At 37.9% G+C, this 12,663-nt stretch overlaps 1 protein-coding gene across 2 annotated transcripts; it reads right to left on the minus strand.

Moving 5' to 3' along the window:
* Positions 1 to 283: 283 nt before the first annotated feature.
* On the minus strand, positions 284 to 10,699 carry LOC106135243 (nuclear factor interleukin-3-regulated protein). Of its 2 annotated transcripts, none has more exons than XM_013335485.2 (2): positions 4,433 to 4,521; positions 284 to 2,566 (listed from the first exon to the last, which is right to left on the minus strand). In XM_013335485.2, the coding sequence occupies exons 1-2, from the start codon at positions 4,433 to 4,435 to the stop codon at positions 1,418 to 1,420; spliced, it is 1,152 nt and encodes a 383-aa protein (XP_013190939.2). In that variant the 5' UTR covers positions 4,436 to 4,521; the 3' UTR covers positions 284 to 1,417. The 2 variants fall into 2 exon arrangements, with proteins under 2 accessions (XP_013190939.2, XP_060807493.1); XM_060951510.1 differs by lacking the exon at positions 4,433 to 4,521 and adding an exon at positions 10,288 to 10,699 and having other exon boundaries at positions 285 to 2,566.
* Between the last annotated feature and the right edge of the window lie 1,964 nt (positions 10,700 to 12,663).

Raw genomic sequence — 12,663 nt, forward strand, 5'->3', positions numbered from 1 at the left:
TAAAAGGTGGTTTGTGTCAGTTAGGCAAGCAAGCAACCAAGTTGCCGACCCAAAAAATTTGCCAAATCGCCAAATTATCTCTTTGATGCGTTTCCAGAACCTTTTGATTGGTTTTAAAGCAAACAGTTGAGAATGTCCCTTATTTTATCAGAGTAAAGAGAGGCCTCTTCTTAAATTTAAGAGCTAACTCTTGTCGGTGGAGTTAAGTGGAGCGTCCTCCGTTCATCTCTTTTTTTCCGCTAATGTAATGAAAGGTAGATAAATAAAATTCATTTCTATATTGTAATGTACACAATTTATTTATATCGTATAGTGTTTCTTATACAAAGATAATAAATTGTAAAATCCTCTTATCTTTTCACGGTCCGAAATAAATAAATACTTAGTCCATCAGTCCTATCACATGCCCTTTAGAGCAATACTAGGAAACTTACATCCAATACTTCAACTAGCCTTCTTAGGATTTTGATAAAAGTCCTACTACGAGTTCACGGTCGACCCATACTCGACTAGCGTGATAAACTCCGCAAAAGAAAACGAACGCTTTGCTTCGCTCTTCTACTCGAAGCCTGATCCGAGTCACGTCGCAAACCCGTAGTAGGGGCTCTAATATTTACATGGTATTTCATTGATATAGTGAATCGATTTTCTCTAATAAATGTACAAAAATATTCTTTAGGTAAGGTAGGTATGTATTGTCAAAGGCACTGGTATTCTTAACTGATTATTCATTAACTGTTTAAGTATAAAATAGGAAGGAGTTTGACTTAACATCTTAATTGCAATTTCACGAGGATTTAACCACATTTTCCACATTTTTTTTTGGTTTGGAACTTAATCGGCAACCTGATTGAGAAATACTATACCACAGAGCGCTGAAGCCCACTGGCCGTGGGCCCAGCGAGGCGTTCCGAGCTCTGTGTACTATATACATTTAACTTTATAAATAATCTATGGACTTAATTTTACTTAGATCAAACTTACGGCTAACTTAGAGATAGCTAGTTTTTAGCCAAAGACTTCACCAGAATCTTCGAATAGATGAAACAGATCTACCACACTTACTTATTACATATACATACATAGCTCAACACTAAAAATGCATTTTTTTATATCTATCACTGAGTAGAGTAGTTTAATCTGCTCGAAAAGTCTACACCTTTAGTCTCATGATACTGCGTACACCATCCGACCCTAACATCGACCACGACATAAAACTACTAGGAAGGATTACAATTAGGCGACACGGCTTAGCCGCAAGAGCTGCACATATGATACAAAGTATATTCTCTTTACAACGTGGTAACTACAGGGCAGGGGACAGTTTGTACGAACAAGATCGACACGACATCTAGACGGGGTCGCTGCGGCTGCGCAGTCCGCGCGAAGACGTAAGCCCGGGGGAGCGCTGCCGTGCTCAGTGCTCGTGCGCGCGCGTTTTGCTTTGGTGCATCATATTCTTCAGCGTCGCCACCTCTGTAGCGAGCCGTGCTAGTTCAGCTTTTAAGTGGGCATCTTCCTCTTCCGCCAGCCTGTCTTCGGACCTCTGCGGCCTGTATTCTGCTCCTAGGGAAATGCCGGAATCTCTCTCGTCGCTCGAACCCTCGCCGTCCCAAGAGGGGGACGACCGGGGCCCGGGTTCTTGCTTGATGTGCTGGAGGGACAGAAGGGCGCTAGCGACGTCTTTGTCTCCCAAGTGTGACTTATGGCGCAGCTTTAGGGGTAGGCAATTGTTCTCGGGTGCATACTGCTCTGTCGTCTCGTCCCCTGAACCAGAGAGAGAGGAGAGTTCGTACGGGGAGGGGGCGCGGCGAGATCTTGAGAGATTGAGCACGGAGCCAGGGGGCTCGTAGTGTGCGGGATGTGGGTAGTAAGCTTCAGGCGCTGGTAACCTTTCAGGGTAAGGTTCGGGCGCTCGCTGTGGGGGCGGGGAGGGGGGAGACGCCGGTGGCGGAGGCGGTGGTGGTGGTGCAGGTGGGAACAAAGCACCGCCAGACAGCTTACTTCTCTTGGTCACACAGAGAACTTGGTCACACGTCGGCAAGGTAGCTAGCACTTGATCTATACTGATGAGGGTCTCTCCGCAGATTCCGTATTTCTCCTTGATGGCATCTAGTTGGGCTTTAAGCACGTGGTTCTCTTTGGATAGTTCGACGACGCGCTGCTCCAGGACCATGTCGTTGAAGCGGCGTTTCTCGCGGGATCGCTTGGCCGCCTCGTTGTTCCGCCGTCTGCGGTCCCAGTACCCGTCATCTTTCTTGCTGTCCGGGATGAATTCGCGTTGCTTGCGCTGACCGAAAAATTCTTTGCGCTTTCCAAACTCGAACGAGTTGTTGTAATCGTTGGGGTCCCCGGAGGAGCCGTTGCTGGATGGTGCCTGGTCCATGGGAAAGTGTGGCGAGACGGAGAGTCTGGCACGGGGCGGATGGGGCATGGCCCTCGGCGGGGCCGGCGCGGGGCCGAGGGGCCCGCCGCCGCCCGCCAGCAGCTGCTGCTGGCTCAGGATGAACTCGGCGACCATGTTTCGGCGGACGAGACCAGGTCCGCACGAATCTTCACTGTAGTTCTGAAACAAATGAAACGTTACGTTAGTTACACAAAAACACGCAAACTGTTGCACTTGTCTAAATAATGTCGCGATTACAAAACAGATGGTTGCAAAAATGGCTGTCGCAACATCCCGCGCTGCAACTTGCACGTGGATCACTGTGTTGCCACACTTGCCGCTTTTTACTCCCTTCATGTTAGCAAACTCATTAATAAACTGCATTTCTTAACCTTTCGAGCCTACAACCGATGAAGGTTACACCGGATTTCTTCCGTTTCAAAACTCACTTCCTGGGTATTAGGTAAGTTCGTGCATCGTTCATTAATAATTGACTGCTAATCGCGAATGTTTTCAAATAATAAACTGACCTCTTTTTAATTGGTTCTCAGCTGAAATTGCAAGAGAGCTGCTTGCATGTCAGGGCTGTAATTATTACCTAAATATTATGCTTTCGTAAGGCGGTCACGTTGGATCGAACGTGGTTGACGACACAGATGGATAATTCAGCAATATTGCTTTATTTCGATAAATCTCATCGATTGATCAAATTGGAGTCATTCACCTCCTTACGCAACGCGCCCTCGAGTCGAATGCGCGTGCGATATCGATTTGTATAAGTGACCATCTGACTTCAGTTTTCGTTATGCTCGACAATGTTAAACAACCACAGGATGTGTAAAAAAATTGCACCAAAAACGTAATGTTATCAACGTTTTATTATCCAAGAAAAAACAATAGAAGAATCACTGATAAAGCCGCCATTGTATTGGCTATAAACGATGCTTTTTTCGAATTTTAAAACAATGTTGTTGGTACGAACTAGTGCAAAGAAAAGAATTGGCGATCACGTTCCTCCACACGCGGACATCGCACACGCTGGCAACGTGAGAGTTCTTTCTAAATTTCAAATCTATTTTCCAAAAGCTAAATTTTATTTGTACCACAACATCGCTAACGTGCTCATTTGAATTATTCTATTCAGATATTATTCCAAATTCAAACTGATATGAAATTCAAAAGGATCATTATTTACGTCGTGATGTTTTAAATAGGCCGATTTTACTGAAAAATTTACATAATTATTTCCTATTTCGGTTTAATAGCTTTGTAGGATGAAGCAAAGACTCATTGATATCGGGTCGATCCGTTCTACGACATCGGTGTCAGTGGGTCACCCCAGATGCGCGCGCGCACCCGTTACGCCGACTAACTGTTCAAATAATCACGACTTTAATTGGCATCCATTGTTGAACTTCAAAATGTCATGTTTTATACTCAATTAAAATTCCTACAGCTCAGACTAGTCATAAAATTTGCGGTAATAGTCATAAACTAACTAACGAAGAACTAAAGATATGCGTTCCCTTATCTATTACAAAAATTTCGTACAGTTATATTAGTTGTAACTTTTTTTTATCGTTACGCCCACTCGTAACAGTATTTGGGGCGGTTGATTATGGTAATGATTTTCCATCTAACTGTTTCATTAGACTGCAATGACGTCATTCATTTAGCTATTCGAACACTTGACGTAATTATCTGTACATTGTTAATGTCACGACGTTCTGTGTAAATACTCGTATTTTAATTAATATCACGTATTTTCTTATTATAATTAAAATAAAATTCTCATAAGAGATTTCTTTTTTCGATTACCAAATCTTTTCTTTTTGATTATCATTATTATTTCTCATTAGGTTTAAATAAAAATAAAAATAACATCAATTAATATCAAGTTTTTAGTATCAACTTTGTTTACCTAAAAATCTTATTACCAAAGCCAGAACAAGAAACTGATTTAAAAATTGGAGTATAATACTTTTCACTGAAAGCGATATATCATAGACGCTATGATAAAAAAAAAATAACTTTATTTTTAATTACCATAGACCGCGTTCGGAGTTGATTGGATAAAAACTGTGCCTCTCCGTTATCGACCGGCAACGGCAACGGTTGCCGGTTCCAGTTATCAACTGTATTTTTATTATTAATGCTAATATATACTGGATTTCGACTTTCAATCAACTGATAATATATTAGCTTATCGATAAAACCGTGTGTACATGATTAATTTTTACTTTAGAAGGTCTTTATTTTAATAAATTATTTTTCCACTTGTTGGTATAAGCTTTCGATCACAAACAACATTCTGCAATAATTTTTTTTCATCTTGATAGATTCAATTTTGACGTGAAAAATTATTAAGGTCAAATTATTTTAAAGAAACATTAAAAAACTATATTGTTAAGCACTGGCCAGGTGCATTCAAACTTAAAAATCGAATTTGGAATTTTACAAAACTAACACAGGTTCCCAAACTGACGTCGCCCGCCGCCGTGTCGTGACCGATCAAACAAGTGCAGTCTAACGGCAACAGATTTTGACAATCGACAGTTACAAGGTACTTTTACTAACGGTTACCACTGTACGGTACCCGGCTCTGTGCTCATCGCCTAAACTTGTAATACTGTTATGAAACTGCTATTAGAGTTTCGTCACTTGTTTTAGCGGTTAAAAATCGTATTATTTGGTCCATTTTCAAGGCTGCATTGGGAAACGTGTAATGGATTAGTACGCTTGTTCTGCCTAGTCGCTAGTGTAAAATTGATTTGTTTAATCGATGTAATGTGTTTGGCAAGACCACAAATATCGTTTGATGTAGTAATATGAATAACGAAATCTTAATCTAATTAAATTTTTAATATTTAAGTTACGAGGATATTTTTTATCAAATGATTTTATAAACAAAACTCATTGTTGACTTGAACTTGACTTTACAAAACTTCTATGTCTCGTGATGTGAGTTTTTGTCGCAATTAAATTAAACATTTATCATAATCGTGCTGCACATTACCAATGCGTTGACACGTGAATAAAACTAAGGTCGTGTAATGCACGTGTCTTTTATAAATGGATACCAATTGGTCTACATTGTAAGAAACCTAATGATTAAAAAAAACAACGTGACATTTGACACGAATACATCGCGTTCCGCGAGTATGATTCTTATCTTATCTTTTTAAACAGTCTTTCGTCGCTGAGTCACCGAGCGAAGTATCAAATATTTCGTAAATATTGATAACATAAGGACATTTTAATTACACAACCGATCAAGTTTATGAACATCGCGATTTGCGCAACAAGGTATCAGTTCCGCGTCAGATAGATGCTACAGATGTAAGTGTTTCTATCCTAGTGTGACCTTATAGCGTGATAGTCCTGGTGCGGGAACACGTGCGGCGCCCGGCGGTGGTCACGCGGCGCTCGCCACGTGGCCGTACTTGAACTCACGTTGAGGCTTGCGCAACACACCGTCCGAAGCACGTTTGCTCTTCTCTGCACCGTTATATAAACAACAACGTGATCGCGGAACGTGAAAATTAATTGACAACGCCCCATTAATGCAACGCCCTTGACCGCCGGTCATTAATTACGCATTGACTCTATTAATATAGGCAAACGCTAAATCCGTGTTTAACCTTTAACGAACTTGAACACAAAGGGGCGTTCGCTTCTCGGTAGGTATGATTAGGTCATACCGCTTCACCGTATAAAAATAAATATTTTTTTTGATTGTATAATAATGTACACTTTGTTTTTGGAAACCTTATTGTAATTCCATTTTGATGCTATACTCGTACGAATGAATCACGTTTTGTTTCTACGAAAACGTGCAAGTACACTAAAATGAAAACAATGTCACGCCACATACCTAAGAAGGCAGTAAATATTGAAACAAAGTATTTTGCTCTTGACCTTAGTTTAAATAATAATAGATAATGGCGGCCATCTTGGAAAAAGTAGAGAAAGTAGTACAGCAGTAACTTTCCACGCGCGCGCCGCCGTTTATTGCGCGGGAAAAGTAGGCCGACCGCCATCTTTGAATTGACATTTTACTGCCAATGGAATAGTGGCATTGGAAACTGTAATCATTTTAAAGTTCAAAATATAGTCCACAGAATCATGTAGTATTTAGATGTGCTATTTTATTCTGTCAATCAAAGTTGACATTTGTAGGTCGGCGCCAACTTGGTCATTGTCTATAGATTATGTCAAGATGTAATGTTTTGTAAACTTTTGTCGCGCCAGTTAATTGTTTTGTCTCCGCGCATTAGCGTATCCTTCCGTATGCTGTATTCGACCGAAGGTTTTGGCGTAAGGCCGTGCCATCTGGACATGTTTCAAACATTTTCCGTGAAGACCTGTGCATACTTGACCGATTTTTCGCACTCACGTCGCAAGCCCCAATTAACGGGGATCGGGTTATTTCGGGGCGGCCTCTATCGGTCGGCGCGATAATGCTTTGGTGTCAAGGTTCCGTTTCATAACACCCCGGCGCTGAGAAATGTGTCAAGGCCTTCTCCTGTTCCCGGTCGGATGCATCATAACAAATGCGACAGTATTGTCTTGCAACCCAGTTAAATCCGACCTTGGTCTATAATACCTGCTAATTGCTACAATATTAAGAAACACTTAACCTATTTTACTGCGCCACATTCAACAAAATTAGCCGCTTATGCAACACAAGATGCGGTTCTAGGAAGCGTGTAAACACGTTAATGGTCCTATTTTTTTACATCATTTACTTGGTTTTCGAGTAATCTATATAGGTATTTAGCGATATTTGTGACTCATCGGTAAGGCCAGTGGAAGGATGAGTGAATTTATCTATAACATTGTTTTTTATGACATGACTGACTGAATGACTTAGCATTCAACGTGTTAATCATAGGTAAGTTCTGTTTTGACCAGCAAATGTTACAAATGGTTGAGGACGCTGAAAGTTTGTTGAGCACTGTCCCACTTCTCTGCAATTGGTCCGGCGTCACATGCGCTAAGTAGGTTACAGTATGCGCGCGAGATAAAAAAAAATAGGTCAAGTTATCTTTGCCTGTCCTCGCGACGATGAAATTATCGCTGTATTGCGCGTAAAAAATATTACGTAACTACGCACACACGTACTCTTTGTACGTACACGGGATTTTAATCCTAGCGAACATTTTTTATTGTTCTCTATTTGAATATGTAAAGAGATGACACATTTTCGTAAATAAGGTTAAGCTGATTTGATAACGCTAATTTGGGGCGCCTACTTAACAGATCATAAGGTTGCTAATTTGTGATTGAACATCATTCACGTGATTCATGTTGCGTGTATGATTCAGGGTCTTTTTAAGCAGATCAGGATAAAGAGCTCAAGATCCATGATGCACGTATGCATGCGGTGTGACCTTTAACTTCAAACCTTCCGGTAAGCCTTGCGCTGCGGTTCCTGTATTACATCATTGTACTTTAAATGCATTTTGTATTTTATCATTTATTTCTTCTCTTTGTTGACTGCCAATATTCAATGCGGAAATTTATTCAGACCTTGTACATTCCAGCATACCAACTAGTAGAAAGGGGCGTGGACTTTATATCTTTAATATAAACATTTCATGATATAAACATGACTTTGTTTATATTACTTTGACGTAGATACTATGACTATCTCAAACTGAGAGCGGCCATGATATAAATTATGTGATAAGTTCAAGTTTTTTTTTATTTCAAAGAAATGATAATACTTAATTAGACTTTATCAGCACGCTACCACTTTCTTCGAATTGCAACAAAAGAATTAGTTCTAAATTCTGTAATCTACAGTTTTATTATTTCGATATCAGTCCGCCCTAGAATAATCTAGTTTGCCTACAAGTAGTTGCAGTGTATTGCGCAACCCACCCCGGGAACGTTGCGTCATATTGGAACTGACCTTTATACGATCGATCATATACGGACAGTGTTTACATGAACGTTGTACAGAACTACATATACAATAATTGCCTGCCGCGTCGCGACAACATACCTATTTATATTTTACTAACTTAATAAAATTATAACAATATTTAATAATATCTAACAATATTGATTGTCTATTCCAATTTTGAAATCTTTAAGTTTCGTTTACAACGAAAAATAAGAATTTTACAAACTGGTATATGAAATGCGTAATAACATTTGGAAGCAGACGATGAAAATATTATTCCTTTGGGTGAGCTGCCAGCATGACGTCATATTGTTCTTATGAAGTGTCTAGCGCCATTAAAACAAAAACATTGCCAATGTCATGCAAAAGCACATGTAGCATACAAAGTAAACAAAGAGATAACAATGTAATGAAATTAATAGTTATGGAAATAATATCTTGTGTACATGAGGAATATATCATTGAATGGCTATCATTTTATCGAACTTATTTCAATAAAGGAACTATTGTCTTGATATCTTGTAGGCGCAAGAATCACTTAATTTAAATAATGCCGAAGAGAATTTGGCAACAACATTAACAAAAGAGAATGAGTCTACAAAAAATAGCATTGTTAAGAAATCTGTGTAAAACAATGAAAAAGTAGTTTATAGATCAAGGTAAATTAAACTTTATTCCGATGATGAAACTGAAAATACGTTTCGGGAAATCCACGAAAATTTTGGCACCTACCCGAAGTGATCAATCATGGTGTGTATAAAGAAGCAAAAAGTTGTGTCTAGTTTCCTTACATCCGCGGGCGAATGCACGCCGGATCGGAACCTTGAACCAGTTGTGTAAGCAGCTCACAATGGCTTACGACAGCGCCGCCGTGCCAGGCGCACTGCTTACGACACCATACTACAATTGCAATACACTAATTATCCGTTCAAAATTCGTATTTAGAATCGTAGTCATTAAAGTTGAATTTTTTTAAATATATAAAACGTACAATTATAAAATTAAATACGTATTTATAGAATAAATTTGGAATAAAAATATCAGTCAAACAAAATTTAAGTTAAATTTGAGCTACAGATTAACAAAAGCTGTCTTTGTAACCCAATGAGACTTCATGTTATAATTAATTACAAAACGAAGTATTTAATGTCCAGTATAATACCAAATTTCCACCAGTACTTAAAAAGGGACAACATATAGGTACCTCTTTAATAAAAAAACAACATTTTACCTATCTCATTACTTGATATAGATTTATTAATACATAATCGCATTAATAAAATCTAACTTTTATATCGTTAAACTTTTCAGATAACTTTTATTTTTAGAACAGATAAGTTTAAAATTTTATTAGCGTTTAATCTGAAACACCATGTTATTTTATCGGTAACGACTGTCTGTCTCGCCATGACAAAAGGTTGTGATAACTTCGTCATATCTGATACGTTGGATAAAAAGTGTATACATTATGTTAAATTTCCTAAAACATTTGGCATCAAAATTTGATTGGAAATAATAACGTTGTTTGGGATTTACGGTAAATATGCGCAAAAACCGAGGAAGTAGAAACGCAAACAAGAGATTGTAAACAAGGAAATATACCAACGCTTATCATCGAAAACGCGGATAGACGTAAAATTTTTGGCACCCGTCACCGCGAGAACACAGTTTGAGAGTCATTGACTTCTAGGAATATTTAGTCATTCCATTTTTAAATGTGTATGGTAATTTAAATTTTAATTGTGCAATACGAGATATTTTTTAAATATTGATTTTCTGTAATTCTGTTTTTGTAACCAATAAATAAAACTAATCAAAATAATTATTTCAAAAGTTAGGGTAAATTGTTTTTGTTGAATGGCTGGTTAATCATTTTTGAACCATCTGTTTTCTTGCAACCAAAATCTCATTTTTTAAACTTTTATTTTTTTAATTTTTAAATAAGGATAGAAGGGATTTAATAATGAAAGATTAGAAAAATAATACTTACAAAAATATTTGCGGTATTCACGTACTCCTTTTTCGGAATTATCCAAATTGGGGGTACAATGTCATAATTCACATAAAACAGCGATGCACAAACGTCTGATTTGGTCACAGTACTTTAAAAAAAAATGTAAAAATATCACTCCCACTTCACGTCCTGAATTTCACAAACACAATGTTGTTATGACGAAATATCCAATGCGTCGAACTCTTGAGAGTTGAACACGTCTGCACTGAACGGCGTCTAGAGCTGGACTGAATTTTGTAGAGGGGTCGAACTGCCTGCGGCCTGCAATACTCACACCACGGCGATTGTTTGCTAGTGCGCGTGAGTCTTAAGTGTGTGAGTGTGGTGCGCGTGTGTGCGTATATTTACGTAACTGCGAGTCTGTGTAATCACTACAGAGGCGGTGTATTGACTATTGACTCAATTTGTAGTGTCCGATTTTTAGCTACTTTTATTTATTGAGTCATGTGTTTTTGTCGCGTTTTGTTTCTACGAATTCTTAAGCTGATTATATTGATAACGTTCGGGGCAATCATGGCGTAATAATTATAATGTTATTTTCGGCTTTACGTAGGTACGTTGGTGTTTTGGAATTACCATTTTTATCAGCCAATGGCGTGGAACAAATGAATTATTGGAATTAATAAGCAATTGATGTACAATTTTTATTTTGTCTCATTTTATTGACGGACTCTGTGGCGCAGTTGTTACGTTCCCTCCTTTTAACTACAAGCATAGAAGTACTTTTCCGGTAAGATGGGAAATGATGTTTTCTATTTGATCAGAATCTTGTACCTATTTTATTTGCTATCGTATTTACTATGCAATTAAATATAAGTATAAAATGTTGGAGTTGTTATTCGATTTTTCATTTTATAGAGCTGTTCGTATTTCGACATTTATATATTTTGCCGTATTTTGACAGCATGTAATTGTATAAAATTTTGCACTTATGTATTAGGAAATATACATTTATAGAAATGGTTTTTCAATTTATCAAAGTACATAATCTTACTACTATTAGGATCCATAACAAATGTGCCGTGTGGTTCCTGGCACCAATAAAAAAGAATAGGACCACTCCGTCTCATTCCCATGGATGTCGTAAAAGGCGACTAAGGGATAGTCTTATAAACTTGGGGTTCTTCTTTTAGGCGACAGGCTAGCAACTTGTCTCTATTTAAATCTCAATTCTATCATTAAGCCAAACAGCTGAACGTGGCCTATCATTCTTTTCAAGATTATTGTTGGCTCTGTCTACCCCGCGCGGGCTAAAGACGTGACTATATGTATGTAAATCCGTAACAAAATATTTTACCCGCGAGCGTGTGAATTTTGATTGAAATCGTATTACTTAAGTATAATTATTATTATTTTATCATAAGGCCGAGCAGCTGAGCGCGGCCTGTTAGTCTTTTGGTGACTGTTGGCTCTGTTAACCTCGCACGGGATATAGACGAGTTTATATGTTATATTATATCACTTAAGTAAAAAGATAGAAAACATACTTATAAGAGGTTAAATAAAATACTATCTATTATAGTGTGAATGAAAAAGAATGAACAACGAACAAAGAAAGGCTACGGCGTAGAGCCGTAGACTCGTAGCCCGTCTACGGTCTGCTACGAAATAACTCTCACCATAATTTTTTTGATACATAAAATTTTATTCTCTTCTTTCCCATGGATGTCGTTAAAGGCGACTTAGAGATAGGCTGATAAACTTGAGATTTTTTTAGGCGATGGGCTAACAACCTGTCACTATTTGAATCTCAATTCTATCATTGAGCCAAACAGCTGAACGTGGCCTATCAGTCTTTCAAAACAGTTGGCTCTGTCTACTCCGCAAGGGATATAGACGTGACTATATATATATTTTTAATTTTTTATAGCCATACTAATAATCATCTAAAGATGAAAATATTTTTGTTTGTAACTAATTTATTCAAACTTCTTGACCGATTTTGGTCAAAATTTGGCAAAAGAGATTTGAACTTAATCTGGAAATTACCACCGAATTCTAAATTGGTATAGGCGCTAAATAAAAAAAATAAATCTAAGTACATATCATGTTTTGTATGGTTACATAAGACACCTCGCAATGTAAACGCTCACGTGAATGAAAAAATGTAGGTGCAAAGCCAAGGCCGGCCGATTTTCATACATTTTCATACAAAATGTATTATGTATGTATTTATGAAATATCGGATTGGCTGGATGTAGGATATAGAACATTCTAGAGCAAATTTATGAAATAATACGTAGATGATATAAACTTTAGAACTCCCACAAGTATTTAAACATAATCAGACACTCAAAAACGGGGAGGACAGAGCCGATTGAACGATGGAATTAATATTCTTAGCAATTCATA

This window comes from Amyelois transitella, chromosome 25 (genome assembly GCF_032362555.1).
Source record: "Amyelois transitella isolate CPQ chromosome 25, ilAmyTran1.1, whole genome shotgun sequence".
NCBI classification, from domain to species: Eukaryota; Metazoa; Arthropoda; class Insecta; order Lepidoptera; family Pyralidae; genus Amyelois; species Amyelois transitella.